The 26827-nt window shown below is 45.5% G+C and overlaps 1 protein-coding gene across 1 annotated transcript in view; it reads right to left on the bottom strand.

Moving 5' to 3' along the window:
* Positions 1–1219: 1219 nt before the first annotated feature.
* The window catches only part of dapk1 (death-associated protein kinase 1), a gene marked incomplete at its 5' end in the record, with an annotated part of 78870 nt that continues 53262 nt past the window's right edge, over positions 1220–26827 (bottom strand). Inside the window, 9 exons of the mRNA XM_080530887.1 lie at positions 1220–2935; positions 5809–5997; positions 7519–7639; positions 8124–8262; positions 13772–13969; positions 17182–17367; positions 20441–20657; positions 21721–21798; positions 26443–26541. Of these exons, the coding sequence (XP_080387013.1) occupies positions 1589–2935; positions 5809–5997; positions 7519–7639; positions 8124–8262; positions 13772–13969; positions 17182–17367; positions 20441–20657; positions 21721–21798; positions 26443–26541 (2574 nt within the window). The 3' untranslated portion in view covers positions 1220–1588. The remainder of the gene's footprint in view (positions 2936–5808; positions 5998–7518; positions 7640–8123; positions 8263–13771; positions 13970–17181; positions 17368–20440; positions 20658–21720; positions 21799–26442; positions 26542–26827) is intronic.

Below are 26827 nucleotides of genomic sequence, written 5' to 3' on the forward strand. Positions count from 1 at the left end.
CCATGTAGTAATGTTACAGGACTAGGAGAGAGTTACTTGTGATAGAACCATGTAGTAATGTTACAGGACTAAGAGAGAGTTACTTCTGATAGAACCATGTAGTAATGTTACAGGACTAGAAGAGAGTTACTTGTGATAGAACCATGTAGTAATGTTGCAGGACTAGGAGGGTATTACTTGTGATAGAACCATGTAGTAATGTTACAGCTCTAGGAGGATATTACTTGGGATAGAACCATGTAGTAATGTTACAGGACTAGGAGGGTATTACTTCTGATAGAACCATGTAGTAATGTTGCAGGACTAGGAGGGTATTACTTATGATAGAACCATGAAGTAATGTTACAGGACTAGGAGAGAGTTACTTCTGATAGAACCATGTAGTAATGTTACAGGACTAGGAGGGTATTACTTCTGATAGAACCATGTAGTAATGTTACAGGACTAGGAGAGAGTTACTTCTGATAGAACCATGTAGTAATGTTACAGGACTAGGAGGGTATTACTTCTGATAGAACCATGTAGTAATGTTACAGGACTAGGAGAGAGTTACTTCTGATAGAACCATGTAGTAATGTTACAGGACTAGGAGAGAGTTACTTCTGATAGAACCATGTAGTAATGTTACAGGACTAGGAGAGAGTTACTTCTGATAGAACCATGTAGTAATGTTACAGGACTAGGAGAGAGTTACTTCTGATAGAACCATGTAGTAATGTTACAGGACTAGGAGAGAGTTACTTATGATAGAACCATGAAGTAATGTTACAGGACTAGGAGAGAGTTACTTCTGATAGAACCATGTAGTAATGTTACAGGACTAGGAGAGAGTTACTTCTGATAGAACCTTTGTGCTTTTAAGGGGAGGTAGAAGGCATGCCCATTCCCAAAAGATGGTTAACTAACAATAGCTCACCACTGCAAAGGCACTCTTTTAAAAATGTTCTCCTCTTGGTACTTGTCGAGCATAAAACTGACATGGTTACATCGTCGTTAAGAAGTGAGCAAGACGTTAAGCTATTAATAGAACCATTAGTTTCAAAACATGACATTGTCCCAAATTGATACAGTAGTCCTCAAGAGTGCAGAGGAGAAGTTTTAGTTTTCAATTCTTTCATACACAAGTTGTAATGGAATTGTGATATAGTCACCAGCAGCGAAACAGATGAAGGGAAGAAGAAAAAACAAAACAAAACGAAATGAAAACGATTGACTCTTATATGGTAAAACAAAATATTCACTTCAGGACAGCCTTCCTCTTTGGAGCTCAGGACAACCAGTTGATTTAAAACATTCATATGGAGCGGGAGGGGAGGGCAACAATGGGAAAGTGTACGAATCACAGCTCAATAAGTTGATCTAAGGGGGGATGGGGGGCAAACAGTCCCCCTTTAAAAGATTGCACTTAATATTTGTGAACACCTAGTAAGCTGAGTCTTACGCAGGAGGACGAATTCGCCCTTAGACACTGATCTAAGGCCAGTTTTGCATCCTCCCAGTAATGCTTAAGGTCCGGATTTGACGAGGGGTAAGCTGATCCCAGATCTGTACCGAAGGGCCAACTTCTCCCCAGAACTTGGCGAGTCTTTCATCGGGATATGACAGAGCTGATAGAATTGTAGGAGGTGCCCCCATTGCAGGTGGGGGCGTAGACAGCCTCCGTAGGACCGCCCACCACCGCTTCCATGTTGACCCTGAAGACGGGTGAGGCTTTGAGGAGGAAGTCGGCGGCGTCGCGGCGCCCTAGCTCGCGGAGCTTCGCCGTCAGGATGCCCACTGTGCTCTGGGGCTGCCCGCTCCACGCCTGCAGCAGAGCCGCCGTGGGGCTTGGCGGGGGCGCGGCGGCCTCAGAGTCCAAGTTCGAAGAAGAGTCCCCCCCCTGTGGAGGAGCTCCGTTAGCGGGGCTCCCGTTGGGGATCCCTCCGCTGTGCTTGGCCACCAGCTCCGTGAGCCCCAGGTTCATAGCCAGCAGACACCAGTCTTTCCCCAGGGCGTCGGGAGGGTCCAGCATCCTGCACAGCTTCCTCCTGGCCAGGAGACCCACGTCAGAGATGTGGATGTCCGTCCCCAGGCTCCCCTGCTGGTAGACCTCGGCGCAGCCGAACGCCAGGATGCTGCTGAAGCTCTCGCGGTAGCCTCCCATGGTGTTGGTGAGCGAGGACTCGCGCTGGGCCTGGGCGCGGAGGAAGTCTTTGGGCTGGTAGATCATGATGGGCCCCTGGTGCTCACGCAGCTGCTGCGGGCTCAGGTAGTACTTGGCCGTGAGCAGGCCCGGCAGCGTGGACGCCAGGAGGTTGTCGGTGATGCTGCAGATGGTGTCCAGCAGGGCGTAGCACTTGGCCCGCTCCGAGTCGTGGCCGCGCACCTGCACCTCTACCCCCTGGCCGTGGTTGACCAGCAGGACCATGGCCTCGGCGCCTCCCTGGGTCACCTTGGCTCCGTTGGTCCACAGGCGGATGTCCCCGTCCGGCTGCTCCTCGCCGCCGCCGCCCCCCTCCTCCTCTGGCTTCTGCTGGTGGCTCCAACGGCAGAGGTTGACCTGCAGCTTGTGGAAGAGGCCGCAGGGGAAGGGCGTGAGGTGCTCGATGGGCACCAGCCTCACCCCTCCGTAGATCATGTTCTCCTCCCCCTCGTCCTCCTCCTCCGTCCAGGAGCGGTGGAGGCCGTTGGTCTTGATGAGGGCGGGGACGTCCACCATGGTGGGGTTGGTGAGGTCGCGGGCACATACGTCCATGGCGTCGAGGATCTGCAGCAGCTCGTCCACATCGCTCTCCGGGGCCAGCGCCTGCACCTCCTCCAGCCTGTAGCGCCCCCTGTAGTGGTGGATGGCCTTGGGCGTCTCGATGGACAGCAGCTTGGCCAGCACGGAGGCGCAGAGCCAGCGGGGGTCCAGCAGCACCACGTCCTGCACCGTCTCACTCTGCATGATGTTGATCTGGGAGGGGGAGGGAGGAGAAAAAGGAGAGAAAGGAGGAGGGTGAAGGCAGAGGGAAAGAGAAAGGGATGGAGAGGGAGAAGACAGAGAGGGATGGAGAAAGAGGGTGTAGACAGGGGGAAAGAGAAAGGGATGGAGAGGGAGAAGGCAGAGAGGGAAGGAGCAAAAGAGGGGAGAGAGAGCAAGAGAGGAGGGAAGGAGGAGAGAGATAGAGGGGACAAGGAAGGAGGAGAGGACAGAGGGAGAGAGAAGAGAAAAAAGGGCAGAAAACAGGAGGGGAGAGATAAGGGGGAGGGAATGTGATATGGGGTGAGAGAGGGTTGGCAATACATAAACACAGGGAGAGAGACAAAGAAAGATGGGGGGAGAAAGAGGGAGAGAAAAGGGTAAGGGAGCGATCAAGAGAGTGGAGAGGAAAAATGTGTACGGTAAGTAGTGCAAATTCTTTTGGCAAATAATGCCTTACATTATCTTTACGATTATATATTCAGGTTAAGAAACGCTATGTCAACTCTCCATTCTTGAAATATCAACTATCTATCATGACAATAACAGAATCCAGAAATGAAGCAATGATTGCTCAAGAGCGAGGGAAAGGGGTTTTAGAAGTCTTAGCAGGCCAGTTGGCAGCTCTCTGAGCAAACACATTCTTGTAAACACAACAAGAGAACAACTTGTTCTCAACGGTTAGTAGGAATCATTGTTGTAATCATTGGAAATACTGCATCAATGAACTGACCAGATAGTGACACTTAGTGGCAGTATGTGTAAACGTCACACACACAATACATATCACTCCCCATACACATACACACAACTTCAGAAAATCTCCACGCATTTACTCGACACCCAGACGCACGCACGCACACACACACACACACACACACACACACACACACACACACACACACACACACACACACACACACACATCCCTTATACGAACAAGTATCATAACAACAGCTCATCAGCCAGACTAGCCCAAGAGAATCGATCGCACCCTATTTTGTCCCATATTCAATGGGTTTGGAAGAGAGTTGCTTACATCTTTAAATTTGACCCCTATCTTCACCAGTCTGCTGGGATCTGGCTAAACCCCAAGCTGTGTATAGATAAATCGCCCTTCTTTTGGAAGTCCTGGTTTCAAAAAGGTATCAAAGTTCTAGGAGACCTATATCAGGATGGAACGCTAAAATCTTTTGAGGCTCTTAGACGGGAATTTGATTTACCACACAATCAATTTTGGAAGTATTTGCAGCTAAGACACTTATTGGTGCAATCATTTGGCTCCCCCACAATTGCCCCACCTAGTGGTGATACACTTGAATGGTTTCTGAACATTTTTGGACTAGGCCATGAAGCCTCTGCTTACTAATCGAGGATCCTTGTGGCCTCAGACCCAAACATATGGTCCCTTAAACTAACATGGGAAACAGATTTAAATGTATCATTTACAGAGGCAGAATGGGGAAGAATTCTCAAGAATGGGAAAAAAATGTCAAGGGAACTGCGAACGAGATTGATCCAATTCAAGATTATAAACAGAATCTACTGGACACCATCCAGGCTACATAGAGTGGGTCTGGTTGACAGTTTGGAGTGCTGGAGGTGTAGTGACAAGGATGGTACTCTAGTGCATATGCTTTGGGGATGTCCAAAAACCCAGAGTTTTGGCTAGCCATACATGGTTTTATGGAAAAAATTGTCGGCCTTGATATTCCGTTCACCCCCAGTCTTTTTATTTTGGGTGATCCCACAGCATTAAGTGAGGTGACTCCACCACTAGCCAATTGGATCCAGACTGCTTTAATGCTAGGACGGAAACTATTAGTTAAAGAGTGGAAGGCCTCATCAGCACCAGCACCATCTCTGTGGCACACTTCTCTTGGGAAGTTGGCTGCCCTAGAACAACTATCATATAGGCTGCTTGATAAGGTGGAGGAATATCGCTTGACATGGGGGCAGTATCACTCATATATTGAGAAATAATGGCAATTCCAGCTCATGTAAATAGCAATATTCCAATATGTAAAACGTGGAAAGAAAAAAGTAAACTGCTATAAGTATGACTGTTAGACAATGCTGTAGTTTTACATTTCTGTACATCACCATTATGTTTTGTTGTGTCTATTTGCTGTCTTTTTAATTTATTGTCCAATGTCAACTGTTACTTGTGATGGATGTCTGTTCATTGTTTGTTTATTGAAAATAATAAAAACTATTAATCATTAAAAAAAAAAAAACAACAGCTCATACAGTACTTGGACACACGTGAGCACGGACACACACACACACACACACACACACACACACACACACACACACACACACACACACACACACACACACACACACACACACACACACACACACACACACACACACACACACACACACACACACACACACACACACACACACACACACACACACACACACACACACACACACACACACACACACACACACACACACACACACACACACACACACACACACACACACACACACACACACACACACACACACACACACACACACACACACACACACACACACACACACACACACACACACACACACACACACACACACACACACACACACACACACACACACACACACACACACACACACACACACACACACACACACACACACACACACACACACACACACACACACACACACACACACACACACACACACACACACACACACACACACACACACACACACACACACACACACACACACACACACACACACACACACACACACACACACACACACACACACACACACACACACACACACACACACACACACACACACACACACACACACACACACACACACACACACACACATACCTCTCCCATGCTGTGCAGCTGCTGGGCCAGTCCTCGGAGGTGCTCTTCACTGACCAAGGGGTTGATCTGCTCCTGGACGTCCTGGACAAACTGCTGCCAGGACATGAGCTGGTTGGGCCCGTTCAGCTTCCTCCAGGAGGGCAGCGTGCCCACCAGACGCTCCGCCAGCAACGTCATGGGACTACACGTCTGGAACGCCAGGGAGAGAGCGGGACGGGTGAGTTTGAGGCAGGGAGAGAGAGAGAGGGGTGAGTTTGAGGCAGGGAGAGAGAGGGAAAGACGGGTGAGTTTGAGGCAGGGAGAGAGAGGGAAAGACGGGTGAGTTTGAGGCAGGGAGAAAGAGGGAGGGACGGGTGAGTTTGAGGCAGGGAGAGAGAGAGGGAAAGACGGGTGAGTTTGAGGCAGGGAGAGAGAGAGGGGTGAGTTTGAGGCAGGGAAAGAGAGAGGGGTGAGTTTGAGGCAGAGAGAGAGAGGGAGGGGTGAGTTTGAGGCAGGGAGAGAGAGAGGGGTGAGTTTGAGGCAGGGAGAGGGAGAGGGGTGAGTTTGAGGCAGGGAGAGAGAGGGAGGGACGGGTGAGTTTGAGGTAGGGAGAGGGAGAGGGGTGAGTTTGAGGCAGGGAGAGGGAGAGGGGTGAGTTTGAGGCAGGGAGAGGGAGAGGGGTGAGTTTGAGGCAGGGAGAGGGAGAGGGGTGAGTTTGAGGCAGGGAGAGGGAGAGGGGTGAGTTTGAGGCAGAGAGAGAGAGGGAGGGGTGAGTTTGAGGTAGGGAGAGGGAGACATTAGACAGCAGTAGAGGGAGAAGACAGAGGGGGGGGGGGGGAAGAGAGGAAATAAATGAGAGAGAGAAAGAGGGGGACAAAGAAAGATAAAGGGCGAGGATAGAGAGGGGGGTGATGGAGAGAAAGCGTGGGAGACAGGTACAGCAGGGGAGCAGGAGAGACTGAGTGAACAAGATCAGATCAGAAGTGCTTTTATTACAGTACTGAACAAGTGAGATTCATATGTTTCAGAACAAATATAGAGAGTGGGAGTGAGAGAGTGCAAGAACAAGTGCAATGAAGCTGTGTTGCGAGGCAGACAGGGGAGGACAGAGTTCACTCAGAGGGGGAGAGAGAGAGACAGAGAAAGAGAGTGTGTGTGTGTGTGTTTGTGTGTGTGTGTCAATAGGAGAGAAGGAGAGAGTGAGCGAGAGTGTGACTGTATTTGTTTGTTTGTTTGTGTGTGTGTATGTGTGTGTGTGTGTGTGTTTTGTGTCAATAGGAGAGAGGGAGAGAGTGAGCAAGAGTGTAATTGTATTTGTTTGTGTGTGTGTGTGTGTGTGAGAGAGAGAGAGACAGAAAAAGAGAGAGTGTGTGTGCATGTGTGTGAGTGTGATTGTATTTGTGTGTGTGTGTATGTGTGTGTGTGTGTATGTGTGTGTGTGTGTGTGTGTGTGTGTGTGAGAGAGAGAGACAGAAAAAGAGAGAGTGTGTGTGTCAATAGGAGAGAGTGAGCGAGAGTGTGATTGTATTTGTGTGTGTGTCTGTGTGTGTGTGTGTGTGTGTGAGTGTATTTGTGTGTGTGTGTCTGTGTGTGTGTGTGTGTGTGTGTGTGTGAGAGTGTGATTGTATTTGTGTGTGTGTGTATGTGTGTGTATGTGTATGTGTATGTGTATGTGTATGTGTGTGTGTGTGTGTGTGTGTGTGTGTGTGTGTGTGCGTGCTCAGAACCTACAGAGATGATGGCACTGCGTAGCTCTTGGAGGTGATTCCTGAGCATCTTCATGTCTTTGGAGTTGGAGGCGCCTGTGTCCATGATATACAGCTTCTCAGATATCTGCAGGTCGTTGCCGAACCTGCAAACAAACATGATCACCAATGATCAGCCAATCAATGACCAAGTCCACCGAAATTACCAATACTTGGAAGGGAATATAATCGCTAGGTTTACACGTTTGTCTATCGACAGTACTTTAGTGCTCGTCATTCTTGGTGTGCAGACCAGCTTCTTCCTACACTGCCAATTGTCGATTACCTGAAAAGTTCCCATTGCTAGGTATACCACGTGACACCCCATTTTCACCCCTCTGGAAGGGGGTCTTTAACTAGACAAACCACTTTGAGACTTTGTGAAAAAAGCCATATCAATTAGACTTGGGTTTAAACTGTATTTAAAATAATTTCAAATACTCTTCTGTGCTTCGTTGAGTTTGCCTGGCACAACGGGATGGTCTCAAGTCAGGCAAACAAATGTAAGTAGTACTTAGACCCAGGCCTGACATCAGTAGTACTTAGACCCAGGCCTGACATCTATCCAACCAAGACCGACTGGCTCGGTACCTGTTTCGGACTTCCTTGAGCAGTGATCTCTCCTTGTCGTAGCAGAACTCTCCTCCGAAGGCGCGTGGCAGGTTGGCGATGTCTGCGTGGGTGGCCACCAGCACCACCTGCAGGGGGCTCTTGACCCTGCCTCCGAAGGCTGGGGGGCACAGGTGGCAAAGCATGCTGGGTCAGTTGATTGACTACATTGACATTTTAATTATTACCATTTAGCAGACGCTTTTAATCCAAAACAAGATACAATTAAAGATTACAGGGACATTCTCTCTGGAGTAATTTAGGGCCTAACTCAAGAAATGTATTAAACTAATTAAGCGCCTTACTCAAGGGCACACAAGTGTTGGTGTTCCAGGCGGGATTTGAACTCATGACCTTCCGATGAATGAATGAATGAATGAATCGTTTAATGACCACACGACCTAGGTCGGTGGAATTTGTTTTCGGTACAGGTGGAAAAGCTCAATACAGCAGTGTCAAAAACATACAAACATTACACACATTGCACATAACTATCACATGGACATGTACACACATAACCACAAGACAAGAACATAGTCAATATTTACAATTTATAAAGTGCAGTACGTCTGGCAGGGTTAGATCACCAATTCAACTCACTATCTCCTAGACCACCACTACCCCTGGACTCTTATAGTGATTACACTCCAAGTCAACAACTGTACATTTCAGACGAGCTGTGCAAATGTGCAGATTGCTATATCATATTGATAGGGTTTCCCTCAGACATGAAACACTTCTCCAGGTGTTATGAGATCTGATCGTCTGCACAGCACAGCTGTAATGTAAGACAGCTTCTTAGAAGTTCCTCTCACGTCATGACAGCTAAACCTTTTGTAGACTGCCAGTAATCCTCTGGTCTGGTCTGCAGATCAAACCTTTACATTTTGACACTTGATATAGTACAGCGCATAATTCAACTACATGTGCTGTCTGAACATTTCTTATTTCACAGTCCTGTTTCAGTGATGACACTGGTTGCTTTCTTTGTAACTTCAAATAATTCAGTTAATACCAACCTATCAAATTGTACATTGAAACCAAAAAGTAAATACGTGGTCATTTGAATTACCCTATTGCCTATGACCAAGCTAGTAAATACCAGTGAAACATGGACTGTAAAATAAAGTGTAACCCACAATACTGTATCATATGTCTAATGCAGTTACTCCACTATCTACTCCATGGATAGACGTGAGCATACTTACACAATGTACACCTATTTTAAAAGAAAGAGAAGGCAAGCCAAAGTATGAGAGAATATGGGATAGATGAGAGGTGAGGATGGCAAGATGGGAGGGAATTGGGACAAGACACAGATGGCATGCCTGGTGGGCAGTGTTGCACTTGAGCCGGCCCGCTCATTGGGAGCAATTTGGGGTTTAGTGTGTTGCCCAAGGACACCTCGACACGAGGTGTTTTAGTTGCATTACAATGGGAAAGCTACATCAAGAGCACCTAAAGGAAGAAAACTAATACTACTTTGACCTTGGTCTGACAAAGTGAAAGAGAAAGATGATTCTTCAGATGGGAAAGTTCATTGAAGAGAACTCTACAACAATACCATACTGTATGTACATACATGTATACAGTAGGGGTGCAACGGTTCAGTTGGCCCACTGTTCGGTACGGTTCGGTATTTTGGGTCACGGTTTTCGGTACGGTTCGGTTCAGAAACAAATGCTACTATTTATTTACAAACTGTTACTTTACTTTATTTTGCTTATACATAATATGGAACTTTAACATACACATGTATATGTTATGTATATAATGTATATATAATTGTATATAAACAAAAAACACTTTAAAATGTCCAAAAATAAATAAACACTTTCGAAAGTAAAAGTGCACTTTAGCCTTGACAGCTGGTAGCCCGTATACAAACAGGAGGAAAACAAATTCACACTACAAAAGTAACACTTTCCACATAGCGTTCCAACATGTCATGTGTTGTATTCCAACGAGTTGCGACATCGTGGATTAATTTGTGTTTTGGTAAGTCTAACATATCTTGTTTAATTGTCAGAATATGGTGGGCTGTGGTGCTTTTGTGGAAGAAAGTGACTGCATGTCTGATCTTACCCAGGAGGCGGGACACCGGGGTTATTGCCACTGCCTTCTTGGCGGCGAGATTTACGACATGCGCAAAGCAGCCGATCTGTGGCCCCAGTCCACCAGCTTCATGGATCGCATTTACGATATTTGCTGCGTTGTCTGTTGTTACGGGAATTGTTGTATCCGATCACAATATGGTCTGGATGGAACCAACATACACCCCTATCATAAAAAGGCTGCCTATCACCACCAGGACTGTCCAGCAATGGTCAGAAGACGTGGAGGAGGAGCTGAGGGCGTGTTTTGAAACAACCGACTGGGGGATGTTCCAGAGAGTCCACGGGGAGGACATAGATGGTCTGCTAGACTGTGTCACAGACTATATCAAGTTCTGCGAGGAGAGCATCGTCCCCATTAAAAAGGTACGGTGCTTTCCTAACAACAAGCCGTGGATAAATGGGAACATCAAGAACCTTCTGAAAAGGAAGAGGAGGCTGTTTAAGGCAGGGGACACTGAGGGAGCCAGGGCCACTCAGAAGGAGGTGAAGAAGGAGCTGAGAGCAGCCAAAGAGGAATACAGGAGGAAATTGGAGGGCGGGCTAGAGGCCCACAGCTCCAAGGAGGTGTGGAAGGGCTTCAAGAAGATCACGGGCCACAAGCAGCCACATACTGTGGCGGAGGGGACCCGAGAGCAGGCAGATGACCTGAACTGCTTCTTTAACAGGTTTGACCAACCATCCCCCTGTCACCCCCCACAGCCCCCGACCCTGTCACAGCCCCCGACCCTGTCACAGCCCCCGACCCTGTCACCCCCCCCATCCCCCTGTCACCCCCCACAGCCCCCGACCCTCTCTTCCCCTCTCCAATGTACCGCACCCCTGGCAACAGTAGCCCCCACTCCCCCTGACACCCCAGCAGCACCCCAGCAGCAACTGCCTCCCCTTACCAACAACAGGAGCCAGGGAGCATGCTTCACACCTGGAGACACCGGTACTCACAGCTTTATAACATCTGAGCAGGTGAGAAGGCAGCTTTCCAGGGTGAATGTGAACAAGTCCAGAGGTCCAGACAACATCAACCCCAGGGTTCTGAAGGTGTGTGCTGGAGAGCTGGCGGACACATTCCAACATCTCTTCAGTCTATCTCTAAGACTGAGGAGGGTGCCACAGCTCTGGAAGACCTCTTGTATCGTCCCAGTGCCAAAGAAGGGACGGCCCAGCACCCCAAACGACTACAGACCTGTCGCCCTGACACCACAGGTCATGAAGATCCTGGAGAGGCTAGTGCTGCAACACCTTAAGCCCCAGGTGAAGGACTTCCTGGACCCCCGGCAGTTTGCATACCAGGAGAGCATGGGGGTGGAGGACGCCATCATTTACATGCTGCACAGGGCCTACACACACCTGGAGAGGCCACAGAGCATGGTGAGGACCATGTTCTTCGACTTCTCCAGTGCATTTAACACTATCAAGCCATCACTGCTGGCTGACAAACTAGCAGTGATGTGTGTGGAGGACTCCCTGACGGCTTGGATCCACAACTACCTCACAGACAGGCGTCAGTATGTGAGACTGCAGGGCTGTCAGTCTGAGGTGGTGGTGTGCAACACCGGTGCCCCCCAGGGAACTGTTCTGTCACCCTTTCTCTTCACCCTCTATACCTCCGACTTCCAGTTTAGCTCCGACCAGTGCCACCTGCAGAAGTTTTCGGATGACTCCTCTATCGTCGGTTACATCACAGACGACAGGGATGAGGAGTACAGGGCCCTGGTGGAGAGCTTCGTGCAGTGGTGCGACACCAACTACCTTTTGCTTAACACCAGCAAAACAAAGGAGTTGGTGGTGGATTTTAGGAGGAAGAGAAGGACCCCAGCCCCCATCATCATCAAGGGGGTGGAAGTCGAGAGGGTGGACTCCTACAGGTACCTGGGAGTACAAATTAATAACAAACTGGACTGGACTGACAACACCGAGGCTCTTCTCAGGAAAGGGCAGAGCAGACTGTTTTTCCTGAGAAGGCTGAGGTCTTTCGGTGTCTGCAACAAGCTGCTGCAAATGTTTTATCAGTCGGTGGTTGCCAGCGTTCTGTTCTTCGCCGTGGCCTGCTGGGGTGGAAACATCTGTGCCAGGGATGCTGCGAAGCTAAACAAACTGGTGAAGAAGGCCAGCTCTGTGGTGGGGACCGGGCTGGACAGCCTAGAGGTGGTGGCAGAACAGAGGATGGGGAAAAAACTGGCGGCCATGCTGGCCAATCCCTCCCACCCGATGTACTGCGAGCTGGCAGGGATGAGGAGCAAGTTCAGCCACAGATTTGTTCTCCCCCGTCAAAGTACAAAAAGATTTGGACAGTCCTTTATTCCAGCTGCACTCCGACTCTACAACCAGGCCCTGCAGGGTCGGGGAGACCTGGAGATGGAACTTTTGGAACTTTTTACTTATTGAGCCTGCACTGTTTTATGTATTTTATTGAATGTTTTTCTGTTTTCTGTACTGAATGTTTTCTGCCCTAACTGAGCTGTTTGACAACAAAATTTCCCCATTGGGGACAATAAAGGTTTTCAATCAATCAATCAATCAATCAATCAAGTTATGTTTGGCCTCTCCAACTTCCACTCAGTCACTGCATTTGTTAGTTCCTCTGCCAGGTGCGCGCTGGTATGGCTTTCGTATAGTGGACGAGTTTGCAGTACTGCGCTCTTCATCTCCCAATCCGGTGACATGTAGTGGACCGTGACAGTGAGGTAACTCTCCGTTGCCCGGGAGGTCCAACCCTCCGTAGTCAGTGCAAAGCTCTGTGTTTTTGCCAAATCGTCTTCAATGCCTCTGCGCGTTGTTTGGTAAATACCGGGGATTATTTTGGTGCTGAATGATGTACGGGAGGGGACACTGTAACGGGGCTCGAGAGTTTTTATCAGATTTCGAAAACCCAAATCTCCAACCACCGAAAAGGGCTGCAAATCCTTTGCAATGAACATCCCCACTGCATTGGTTATTTTTTTGTGTTTCTCTGAAGTGGTAGTGTACGTCTGTCCGAACGCATCAGAGAGAGACTGCTGTCTGCTCACTGACGCTACCTGACTGGCTTTCCTGCTCCCAGTCAGTGTTATCGTTGAGTGGTAGCGGCGAATATGCTGGTTCATGTTAGAGGTGCAACCATTTGCATATGGCACACGCTTTAAGCAGAGCTTGCAGACAGTAATATTTCTGTCCACTGTTTTCCCCCCCTTATTGTCGTATTCAACGGGAAAAGCGAAATGACCCCACACCGCAGACTTGTAGGAATCCGGGGCTTCCTCAAACTGTTGCGGCGCTCTCAGAGCTAATTTACGAACGCAGCCAAATCGCAGCATAAACCGAAAACCGTCACGGTTCACTAGTGAATTGAGCCGTGGAACGCAAACCGTACCGTCCGTAAAAAAACCGAGAACCGTTGCACCCCTAGTATACAGACAGAGAGGCAGGCAGGCAGACAGACAGACAGACAGGCCGACAGACAGACAGACAGACAGGCCGACAGACAGACAGATAGACAGGGCAGATTCTCCAGCGAAACTAGCAGCAGTAGGGACTGACCGATGGAGTCCTGCGGCAGGGTGAGGGACTTGAGCACGTTGAGCCAGAAGGTGATGTGGTTGAGCTGCGTCTCGTACGGCTCCTCCAGGCTGAACAGCACCAGGTGGAGAGACGTCACGTCGTTGGCTGCAAAGTAGTCGTAGGAGCAGTAGTACACCGGGTTACCTGAAAACTCCCACACACTGAAGTCCCCCACGCCTGGAGAGGGGGAGAGAGAGCATAGTAAATCTGTCATTTATCCTACAGTATCGACAAAGGTAGAGACAGTATATTCTAGAGCAGCGATTCCCAACCTGTGGGCCGCGGCCCACTGCGCGAGGGTACTGCAAGTGGGCCGCCAAATCATGGGCAAGAAAATTGTTTTATTGATGTTTTTTGTTTTTTTTGTTACAAAAACGTTTTAATTTTAAAAAGATAAAAAATCTTGGATTGAACAGCCTTGATCGTATTGTGTGTGGTGTGCGCCGATATTTCCATCCGTCAGCTCGCTTCTTTATTGGCTACATTCCATCCCGGACTCGCGAACAGGGTTGCCAGATGGGATCGACATTTTCCACCCTAACCACAGTCTAAAACCTCTAATTCCACCCCAAAAAACCGAGCCCATCTGGCAACCTTGGTCGGGAGTCGGGAGTTGCCCACACACATAAGGATGTTTGGTCGTAAATATTGAACACATACAACATTTACGATCTTGGTATTTGATCACCTGCTATATAAAACATCGCCGCTCGGCTTTAATGGTTTAACCGCTATTTATTTTTTTGCCACGCTCCCTCTAGTTTTTGGTAAAATTACGTTGTTGTTTTGAGCGCTCGTGCGTGTTTCATGCGCGTGCACGCGGGGGAAAAATCGCGCTGCTGAGTGGGCCGCGAATACTGAAGAGAGCTGTAAAGTGGGCCGTGAGTCCTAAAAGGTTGGGAACCGCTGGTCTAGTGTGTAATATTTGTGATATGTTATATGTGTATATGTTTGTGAATATGTGAATATGTTTTCTGTTTTTGTACCTTCAGAAGAACCACTACAATTTCATCGTATAGGCAACTGTATAAGGACAATAAAGTCTATTTTATATATATCACTGAATTGTATGGCCATTCTGTCCTGTTTGTGATGTCACACACTCACCTAAGAACATCCAACTCTGATTGTCACAAACCATCACCAACGTTCTAGAACCCAGAATCAAATCAAATCAAATTGTATTTGTACACAACACTGAAGACCAGTCACACCTGTGAGAGCTCACACACAACTGTGCCTTACGTATAGCATAGCTGAGAGAACAAGAACACAACTAGTAATAGTTTCCTGTAGTGAAGTTTCCTTCACTACAATGTCTTCTATCAATAGTAACCGGTGGGTCGATGGCCTCGGTAAGTCTTCTATTCTCTTCTAATTTTCTTGTGATTTTTGTGATTTTCAAAAAAGTGTTTTTTTTTAAAAAGTTTTTTTTTTTTTTTTTTTTTTTCTCCCTTTCCTAACACCAGGGGAGCCACCCCTCCTAAATTTCGTTGTTTGGTACCTGTACTGTAGCAATGACAATAAAGTCCATTCATTCATTCATTCATTCATAGTTACAGATAACAAACATCTATCAGCAGTGAAATAATGAATGTTTGAGTCTGTTACAAGTACTTTTATAATAATAATAATAATTATTATTATTATTATAATAATAATAACCGTTATTTGTATAGCACTTTTCCTGCAAATGTTGCAGCTCAAAGTGCTTTAATCATTATATAATCATAATTTTATTATTTATGAATATTAAAAAGATGATTTTTTTGGGTCTTGACTTGAACATATTTGCTGAGGTTGCATCCCTAAGGTAAACTGGCAGTGCATTCCACAATCTGTGTGCATAACATGAGAATGCAGCCTCACCAAATCTCTTCTTTTGTACAGAATCTCAATTTGAATTTCAGTTTATTTAAGAAAGGACAATGCATACCAATTAACTTTACCAATTAATTAATTAAGTGTAAATATGCCAGATTTAGCCAGGAGGCTCGTTTTCATCTGTGGTCCCTGGCCAAGATTGTAATGAATGTTTGAGTTTCAAGTAGGCCTACTTGTATGTACCAAGGAAGGTTAGATAGAAGAACTGTAAAATGTACTGTATGCCTAGTTAGGAAGTGCTGTTATATTATATTATATATATTAGCTACATTATATAACTATAATGTTGTCCTATTTTGTCCCAGCAGCCCGCAGACAAACACGACGACACAATCCTTTGGCGGTGCTTGGTGTACGGGGGGCTAGACGTCCTCCAGGCGTCAGGATGTTGGCTGGACGTCCTCGAGGCATCGCGACCCCTCTGATGCTGCTGAGGATGCTGCAGGGCTCAGCACGCCACACCACCCTGGACAGCGACGGCGAGCACAGTGCTCCTGACGACGACGATGACTACGTCGATGACTACGTCTCTCCTGTCACCGTCAGCACCAGAGGTGACGAAGAGGAGGAGGAGGAGGAGTACAGCTGCTCCTCCTGTGCGTCCGATGACGACTCGGACTCTGACGATGACTCGGCACGCCACGCCGGCTCCTGGGCCCCCCCACGCCCTCCCTCTCCTCGCTACGTCCCCTCCTCCTCTGAAGACGAGGACTTGTCTGAAGACGAGGACGACCCTGATGGAAGCATACGGGCCAGACTGTTGGGCCTGTGTCGCCCTTCTGACGACGATGACTCAGAGGAAGAGGAAGGGTCTGGGAGATTTTAGGGAGATCTGGGAGATTTCTGGGAGATTTCTGGGAGATTTTTTCTGGGAGATTTCTGGGAGATTTTATTAAATGTCTGATGTACTAATGTCATTTCAATGCATTATAGACCTTTTCTTTACACGCTTCGCACACTAGGTGGGCCGCGAATACTGTAGAGATTTGTAAAGTGGGCCGTGAGTCCAAAAAGGTTGGGAACCGCTGTTCTAGAGATATGCCACTCCCTTGATTAACTACTGGTTTTGGGAGAGACACGGACAATGGCGCACTGACAGTTGGTGGAAGAGTGAACCAGCTTCCTTTAAAGAGGCTTTGGTAAAACTATAATTTTGATCTCATGGATAGTCAGTCTTGGCATGCATAGCTCTGTCTATGCATTTGAGAGTGGTTACATTTCTCCAGCCCCATCCCTCAGCTGTTTACTGAAGAAATGGCGGGGAGACCACTTTGTTGTTGTTTGAATCGCATATTGTCCTTTTAACATGGCTTAACCAGACACAACACATACTACATTATCTTACCTTCACTATTTTATATCTGTATCTTTGGAATAATGTTTATTCATATAACATGTCACATATATGATAAACAGTATACAGTATTATCCATCATTCTTTTAGAGCACAAACCAGTGTGCATTTAGCTTTAATTCTTCTAGACTAGTGCAGCCTGCTCACTCACCGTTAATGTTTGTGTTCTGGATGTCGATGGCCTTGGTGGCCTGCTCGTCGGCTGAGGACAGGGCACTGTGCATGGGGGAGAAGACCTCCAGCACCCCCTTGGTTAGGCTGGGCTCGAACATCATGCTACGGCTCCGCACACTCACGTTCTCACAGCCCGGGTACAGGTTGGAGATGCTCACTGACACTGGGGAGACACACACATACAGTAAATAGACACACACACACACGCGCACGCACACACTCACTTTCAGAAGTGACAATATGATGCGCAAACACCTCTGCTTCCCATCTGTACCTGGCTCGCCGAGAAGGGTGTGTGTTGTCTTGACAAAATATGCTAATACGGTATTCAGTTTTAGATTTGTTTTCCAAGTTATATCCTTTTAAGAAAAGGAGCATTGTAATTTATTTGAACATGTTCAAATATTATTAGGCAGACATTCTACACTGTGTTCAGAGACTCGAGAGAAAATACGACAGCTGCGTTGATGCTGAAAACCTGTGTAGGCCTACTTTCTTTTTCCAGGAATCAATAACGGAATCGATAAGGAATTGGACCAATAAGCAGAATCAATAATGGCATTGGTATCGATAAAATCTCATAAATGTCCATCCCTACCTGGGGGTGCACCTGGATAATAAACTGGACTGGATTGGTAACACAGATGTCCTGTACAAGAGGGGACAGAGCCGGCTTTATTTCCTGAGAAGGCTAAGGCTTTTGGCGTGTGGAGGACTCTGCTGAACAGTTAGTGGAGGCCAGCGCAGTGCTGTACGGGGTGGTATGCTGGAGGGGGCAGCATCAAGGGAGGTGACCCCAAGAGGCTGAACAAGTTTATTAGGAAAGCTGGTTCTGTCCTCTGTCTCCCTGGACACAGTGGAGGAGGTGGCCAATAGGAGGATGAGGTCCAAACTCCTGGCCATCATGGACAATCCCTCCCATCCTCTACATGACACTGTGGCAGAGCAGAGAAGCTCCTTTAGCAACCACACTGCACAAAGGAGCGCTATAGGAGGTCTTTTCTGCCTGCCGCAGAGATCTATTTTTTTTTTTAAAATTTTAGTCGACTATTAAATGCCACTTTATTTATATTTGTTGTTGTTTGCGGTTTGAGCTGCTGTAATGGCTGAATTTCCCCTTAGAGACCAATAAACTATCTATCTATTTATGTATCTATCTATCGATCTGTCATCTATCATCTATCTTAGTTGAGAGGGTATACTTTTAACCAAATGGTGGTGCTGTTCCCTCATAAATACTATCAGGCTTCCACTTGAAAAAACCCTTGTGTGACTAAAACAAGTACGGTATGCACTTTTATCCCTTCGGCAGGAAATATTGTTCACTCTAGACATTTCCAAGAAGCATACCATCTTCCTCTGCGAAGAGACATACAAAGATACAAACCTTTCCCCAAAACCTGACGCTAACTGTCAACTCCACAGAACTCACAAAGACATCTCACGAGGAAGCGTCAAAAGCAGACATTTCCCCCTCACACAGGAAAAAACAGCCACAGACAAGGGAAGGCCGGCGGAGGTAGAAAAGAGAACGGATTCATTGTAATACATGAAACACAGATATGTTTAATGTGTTTAATGCATCGAACACAGATACCATTCCTCATTCCATTCTGGGGAGACATCAAATTAACCTATAAAGGCCCTACAATTCCATGCATTACAATGAGCATGTCCTACGAGAAGGACCTCTTTCTCTCTAATGCACCAGTCAGAGAGCATTCTGTGGTGCTAGGAACTCTGTCTGAGAGAGGCTAATGCCTGAGCCCTGACCTCTACCATAGATAATGAGGAAGTTACAGATAACAGAATGGACTTGTGGATGGATGTGGTGACTCACATTAATGGTGTGAATGTGTGTGTGTGTGTGTGTGAAAGAGAGAGAGAGAGAGAGAGAGAGAGAGAGAGAGAGAGAGAGAGAGAGAGAGAGAGAGAGTTTTTGTCTGTGTGTGTGTGATTTGTCCTTTTTCCAAGTAAATGTTTGTCACACCACACTGAGCACGTCTGAGACACTTGACAGGGCACTGGGCAATTTCTTCCCCAGAATTTGTACTTCCTTCAAATGCTTTTTTGAGTCCAGTCAGAGAGAAGAGTAGTATTGACTGCTCTCCTTTTAAAGAGAGTGATGGGATCACTGAGTTCATGTCCCATTCATTAATGATTATATCAAAAAAAATGTCTAGCCAACTTTCACTCCTTGATAATTAGCCAGCTAATAAATGTGTTATCTGGTTAGGAAGGTCTACTTAGGCTTAAATTAGGCGTGGGAGAAAACCATTCAGCGAGTTTGCTGGCATTCAGACAAAAAAATCCATGTGACTAGTTACCTTATCATACCTCATAGTCATTTTTGGAGACGGCCGTCATCCTTATGATTGCTAGCACAAGAGAGTCAACTTGGAAACAGATTAATGGTCAATTCCAGTAAATTACAAAATGTACATTACTTTCAATCATAGTAAACCTTGGGCCAAATCTGAAGATATTTACTGTTTGTTAGCAACCGCTAGGCTCTACTTTGGCTAGCAATCACAACAGTGACGTCTGTCTCCAGTTATGTTTACATTCTGCAGTTTGTGATGTATAGACTTCATAGCATGTTCAAGAAAATGGAATTGGAGCTTAATATTACTTTATAGCTAGTTATGTACATGTTATACTGTATAGCCACAATAGGCCTATATGATGACATTCTCCATTGAATATGCTTTTTTAGTCTAGGATTAGGGTTAGGGTCAGAGTTCCATTTAAATCAGCCCCTAATTCTACTTAAATTAATCCAGAATAAAACAGTTGATTTCTGAATCATGATTTAGCTTCTGAGGATTTAGTTCTAGACTATATGTAGAGTCCTTGATAAAGATTAATTAAATGATCTAAGTGAGGTTCCTTTAAAAACCAGGGATGGACCACAACATTTGAAATCTTTGTCATTGGGAAAGCAATGGGCCGACCTACCCAGTGCCACACTAGCCGCCATGGTGGACAGCAGCTTTAAAGGGATTGTTTACTCTTTCAGAAGTTTTACCTTAGTCAGTTCAACCAGAACATTTTAAATCTATAGAGAAGTTATTTAGCAATATTACATACATTTGTGATAGATTTTGTATATGGATTTGAATTCTTTCACAAAATGGATGTATTATTATTATGTTTTACAGTAAAGCAAGAGAAAAGGAGACAAAATCCACATGGGTGCAACATGATGTACCTGAGCAGTTTGGAGGTTTGCCTACCTGCAGGTTTAGAGGCCATGGGGGAGTTGGGGTGGCGGGCGGTGTTGGCCATGCGCGGACGCCTCCTTCTGAAGAAGCTGCGCAGAATGCCACACTTGAGGGACTCCAGCAGGGTGCTCTTGCCTGCTCCGGAGTGGCCAAACAGCTTGAGCTTCATCCTGGGCTGAGGCGTCTGGGTGGGCCTCAGCTGTTGGATGTAGCTGCCTTTGTGGTTGTCCTGCCCGACCAAACAAATGACCAGACACAATAAGACGTGTCCAATTTTGAATCTCAATAGTATCCCGTCATTATTTTGTGATCTAATGACAAGTTGCGAGTCAAATGTTGTTGTTTTTGGCAGCGAAGAGCAAATTCAGGGATTCAAAAATATTGGCACCCCTGCACTTCTGTCAGATAATGCACCATTTCTCCCAGAAGATTGTTGCAATTATAAATGCTTTGGTATTCACACGTTTATTTATTTTGTTTGCTTTGGAACAACACAAAAAGGCTGAGAAATCTGCCAAATCTGATATCATTCCACACAGAATGCTAATCACAGTGCAAACAAAGCACAATCTTAAAATAGAATAGTAAAAGAAATGTGGCACTTTTAGGTAGATTCAAGGAAACACTAGTATTTGCAATTAAGACAAAGTCAAGTCTGGTTTATATGACCCCCGGACATATATGGGGGGTTCAGCGCTGTGACAGAGAGCTATGGGACCTTCTATGGAACCCATGCATCATTCATCATCAGGGCAATCATTCATATTCTATTTATAAAATGTGGGCCGTATAGTGTACGCTTGCCTGTGTAAGGCTGCACATTAGTGAGAGGTTTAAAACAACAAGACGTTACTTGTCAGAGGAAAATACCAAACACTTCGAAGAACGCACTCGTCAAACTGCAAGGAGAGAGTTTTGGTGGTTCTCAAATTAGCCAAGCATATGGAGGCTGTGACGCTTTTCACAGTTACAGTTTTCACACTTTCACACCGTACTTCACAGGTTGTCTTGGAGAGGAAGGTTAACATTTATTTAATCACTAAGCATAGCAAACTGTAAATACTAGATTCTAACAATATGTCTTGATAGGTTAATGTAGCGGATGGCAGCTAGCCGCAGCTAGCTTAGCGCTGCATTATGGCATCCCTTTCTATGAGTCTTTTGTATTGAGTTCAGTCGTGGACAAGGTATTGAATTCAAGTTGGTTGGTAATACATGCTAGACTAAAATGTCAGTGGAATGTTACCACCTCTAAAAAGGGCAGTGTGTGTGTGTGTGTGTAGTGTACATACCTTCTTGAGCTTGCCCAACAACACAGCAATGTGCTCCTGTTGCTCACTTGTAGCCAGATCCTCAGCAGTCTTTCCATCCTGTTGAGACAGAGAGAGAGTGACAGCTTTAGTAACATTGGATACTTGCCATAATGTCATGTCCATAGTATCGTATTGAATAGAACTGCACTGAAAGAGACAGGAAGGCAAAGGGAGGGAGAGGAAGAGACAGGAAGGCAAAGGGAGGGAGAGAAAGAGTGAGACAGGGATGAAACATCTGCAGTGAAAGAGCATTACAGCAAGTATGGCAATGTACCAGAGCTTTCCAGGTAGTCTATCTATCTCTTCCTCTCGCACGCACACACACACACACACACACACACACACACTAACCTCCCCTCACACACACCCTAACAGGAGTAAATAAAAGCACCTAGCAAGGATGAAGCACCTCTATCTGTTCTGTATTAGTACTTAATTCCTCTCCACTGGCTCTCTGTAATGGCCTGAGAGAGGGAACTGCCAAGTTCAATCGGCTCAGGAGACGAAATATTGACTTTCACCTGAGCACCACTCCTACCACTCCTCCGACTTGCGGGGAGTGTGTGAGCGTGAAGGGTCCACTCCACATCCTCAGTCCAGATGAACGAGCTAGCCCCTCCAACCTACTTCTGTGCTATAACTACTGCTGATCAAGTTAATGGGACTCAATAGCCTCCTTTCTACAGTGGGGCATATACCCTGCCTGTCAAGGACAAAATCAAAGTCCCCTCAAAGATGCAACCATATCCCTATGTTGTAGGAGTTCACATGTCGGATGCATGGAGATCAAACGTTAATTCCAGTCTGAATTAAGATGGTAGTCAACCCTGAGGATTATGCTCAGATATGTTATCATGGTCAGACCACAGCATGAAGCACACAAACCCATCTGGCACCACAGACAAGGCACCCTACCACAACAGCAATGTAACTCAACCACTATACAAACACAGAAAACAAGTATTACTGAACTGGGAGGAAAATTAAATGAATGAATGGGGACCGTTGAGGTGGTGAGTTGGACATAGGTGCCAAGTGCCTTGTTCTTGTTCAGACATATTGTGTGATTAAGGAGGGAGAGGGGGGGGGGGGGCTTGGTAATTATTCCTCTGTCGAGTGTCTGCTCCATTTAACAGGAAGCCCGGCTGTCAATTACAGTTCTCTCAAGTGTGACAGTGTTATTGGTGTGCACACACACACCTTGCACCCACACAAATCGGGCATTTCTCAGACATCCTTCTCTTCAACATCTTCTCACACTCTTTTTTCTCTCTCAATCATGTCTTGTAGTAACATTATTCATGACAAAATGAATCCCTACCTCTGTTTTAGTTTCTCCAAAAACAATTTTTTACTACAAAATGCTGGAAATCAAAAATAAAGATAGCTCAATAGTATTGAAGGACAACTGGTGATGTTTATGACATAAAAGGTCAAATCTGGATGCTCTGTTCTTCTTCAGCCATGGTGAAACAAGGCAAGTTGTTACTGAGGTATAATAAAAAAAACTAAACAGAGACAAAACACCTTACGCAACTGGTGCCTGAAAATTGTTTAGGATGGAACATATCACAGAAATGATATGTACAAATGTACAAAGTACAAATGTTTAATACTCTTGAAAAAGGGACATTTACATGTTAACCATTTAGCAGATGCTTTTTTTCAAAGCGATTTAGAATGAGAGATTACAGGAATTACACTCCCTGGAGTAATTTAGGGCGAGGTGCCTTACTCAAGGGCACACTAGAGGTGATGTTTCCAGGTGGGAGTTGAACTCATGACCTTCTGATCACCAATCCACCTCACTATCCACTAGTCCACCACTACCCAGAACACTGTGGCTATCTGAAGACATTCCTGAAGACATTGCTTCATGAAAGGCTACTGACCGTAATGCAGTGTGAAATGAATTATAGATCTCAGTACCTTATTTCTTTACATGCTCAGTGCATCAGTGACAATACAATATTAACGCCATAAAACACAGTGGGCAGGCACTGAGGAAAGCCAACAGTATGGTGGTACTATATTTTAATTTACATTCTGAAATAAGAAATGCCCTCAAATATTTTGAAGGCTTGGCACGCAATCGGTCAAAGTGACATTTTGGCCAAAATGAGTTATACAGTATAGAGTGCCTTCTGAAAGTATTCAAACCCCTTCAGTTTTTCCACATTTTGTTGCGTTATACTCAATTTAAAATGGAATAAATTAAAAGAATTTGCCAGTGAAAACATGTTTGTAAACATGTTACTCATGTTACTCTCTATTAAAATTGAGATACAGAAATACCTCATATACATAAGTATTCAGACCCTCTGCTACGGCACTGTTAAAATGAGCTAAAATGCACAATGTCATCAGCAAATCACTCAATAAGTTGGGTGCAAGGAGTTGGTAGTGACATTCTAATCTACATAATGTGTAATTGACTCCTATGCAAATCAGAAACACTATAAAAACAAAGATATGAATTCCAAAATTACATAAACTATTACCCTTGAATTAAGGATTACTCCATTATTTTATTTTTGTTATGCTTGTTATAAAGAAAAGGTCTATAATGCATTGAAATAACATTCAACTAAGATAATAAGATGATTATCATAATTCTTCGAATCTTTATTAATAAGTTATTACAAAAAAGTAAATTACATTTGTGGTTGTCTTCCGCATTGCCTAGAGCGAAATCAGATTTCTGTAGATGATTCGCAATGCATCCTGGGAGCGAGGGTTATAGCTCTGAACGTAGTCTGGTCATGAAAAATCTCCAAACGAAGCCGTGGATAGCCCTCCCCCTTCCCACTAGCCCTTGATGAAATATGAATTGGACACCCCTACCCTAAACGTGAACGCGCAAAACGGAGCCGTAGGGGTGAAAACAGAGCTGTAGGGGTGAATTGGGATCGGCTCAGTCTATCATACTGCTGTGCTCACCGCTCACCCTCACTCTGTGCTAAATATAAGAGCGGACCCACGCGAGAGTGAGGCATGGATTGCTTTGGTCTGCTCTGTCGAGTTGGAGTGTATCAGGGTTCGTCTGCACTCCCTGCAGTGGGAGTTTGAGTGACAGGCGGGCACACAAGTTCTGCTATTTAATTAAGGAGGGGAAGGGAGAGTGGGCTGAACAGCTGACATTGCTCCAGGCTGAGAGAGAGATGGAGACAGAAAGGAGAGAGCGAGAGGAGACACAGAAATGAAAAGCCTCATTTTGATTGTCAAATCTAGAACCCGCTTACACATACACAAATGAAAGCAAACACAAGCCTTGTGCATGCATGTACATACAACTTCCCGCACGCACGCACGCACGCACGCACGCACCCACATACAATCAACTGTTACTGTATGAAGAACCACTGCCTGGGGATATGTTGTATATGTTTGTGTGTGTGTGTGTGTGTGTGTGTGTCTGCATGTGTGCGGCTGCGAGTGTGTATGTGTGTGTGAGGGTGTGAAGAAAGAATGAAGAATCATCACTCTTAAGCTTATTGTGTGAACCTTGCAGATGCACCAAAGATCCAATCGATGCTCGAGTGTCTGAATACACACTACTGTACACGTCTGCTGCATGTCGATGGAAAGAGAGGGCTGATCGATGTCTTTGAGGGGGACATTAACTATTTATTTCTGGACATGTCTTGCTCGCTCCAAGGCTGCATGGTATGGCCATAATTCCCTCTGGCATCACTACATGTTATTACAGTGGATATGCCACTGTATCATCTGGAGACAAGATTCCATGTGAACCAAAATGAGCTTCGTCTTATTCAAAATGACTGCACAGCGTCTGGGTTTATAGCGAGAAAATGAACCATCAAAACCCTCAAACACCATTTGTTTGTAGAATGTTTTATTTGCCATCCAATCAATTTTTTCTTTTTTGCTCTAGGCACAGGGTCAGCCATTGTCGGCCTCCCTGGAGCAATTAGGGGGTTAAGTGCCTTGCTCAAGGGCACCTGCAGCTCCCTCCTGATGCCAGCGACCTGCTAGTCGGCCTCCCTAACCTCTAGGCTACTTCTGCCCCCATATCATTATCATATGATATCATATGGGGGATGTTAAATCATAATGGACTTACTGTATATCATGTTTCAGATGTCTATTTTATATATTTTTATCTTAGATGTTATCTAACCCTATTATGGAACACAACATTTGAGACAAGTGTGCATACAGAAGTACTGTACTATGGTTTAATCACATCACAGCAACATGATGGAAGCTTTCACAGTAAATGCCTGACAATGGACACTTAGATGAACAATATTCATATATAAACAAATTATATTATTATCATTCTTTTATTTTTTACCTAAGGCACAAAGGCCTAGAACATTCGACAGAACATTCGACAGAAGAGAAAGTAAATGGAAGTTACAATTATTGCAATTAGGACATTTCTATTCAATGATTTCTGAATAACTGAAAAGGTTTAACATTTCACATTGTTTCCATTTTTCTGTATTTTAATTGTAAATTAAAATCAGTTCCTGAATGGAAACTCCACTGACTCCAACCCTGGTATGTAAACTCCACTGACTCCAACCCTGGTATGTAAATGTTTGATCATGTGGTGCTACAGTACACATTGGTGTTAGATGAGGTTTTATTTATAAAATGTCAAGTGGAGACTTAGTAAGGTGTTATAATAGGGGCAATGCAATCTACTGACACGTCACATGCATGGACACTTACATTGGTGATGGCGTCTGTGTTGGCCCCGGCGACGCAAAGGTGACGGACCACCTCAAGACCTCCATTGTTAGCTGCCAGGTGGAGGGGGGTCCTTCCAAACTGTGTAATAGTATAATATACAGTGGGGGAAAATAAGTATTCAACAATCTTTTAATTCAACATATTTCCATTGCAGCTATTCACATGAACTTTAGACCAGAAGACTAGACTATTAGACTAGAGCATTTGCTGATTCAACCCATCAAATACGTGTCTGACGTTGTGGGAGGAAAACAAATCTATTGCACCCTGTTTCAATTTGCAGCTATGCAGATATTCCCTTTTAGCCATCTCTGCCTGACAGTTTTGAATTGGAAGCGAAGAAATATTCATCTGTAGCTCAAGC

The sequence above is a fragment of the Nansenia antarctica genome, assembly GCF_963989245.1.
Source record: "Nansenia antarctica genome assembly, chromosome: 5".
Lineage (NCBI taxonomy): Eukaryota > Metazoa > Chordata > Actinopteri > Argentiniformes > Microstomatidae > Nansenia > Nansenia antarctica.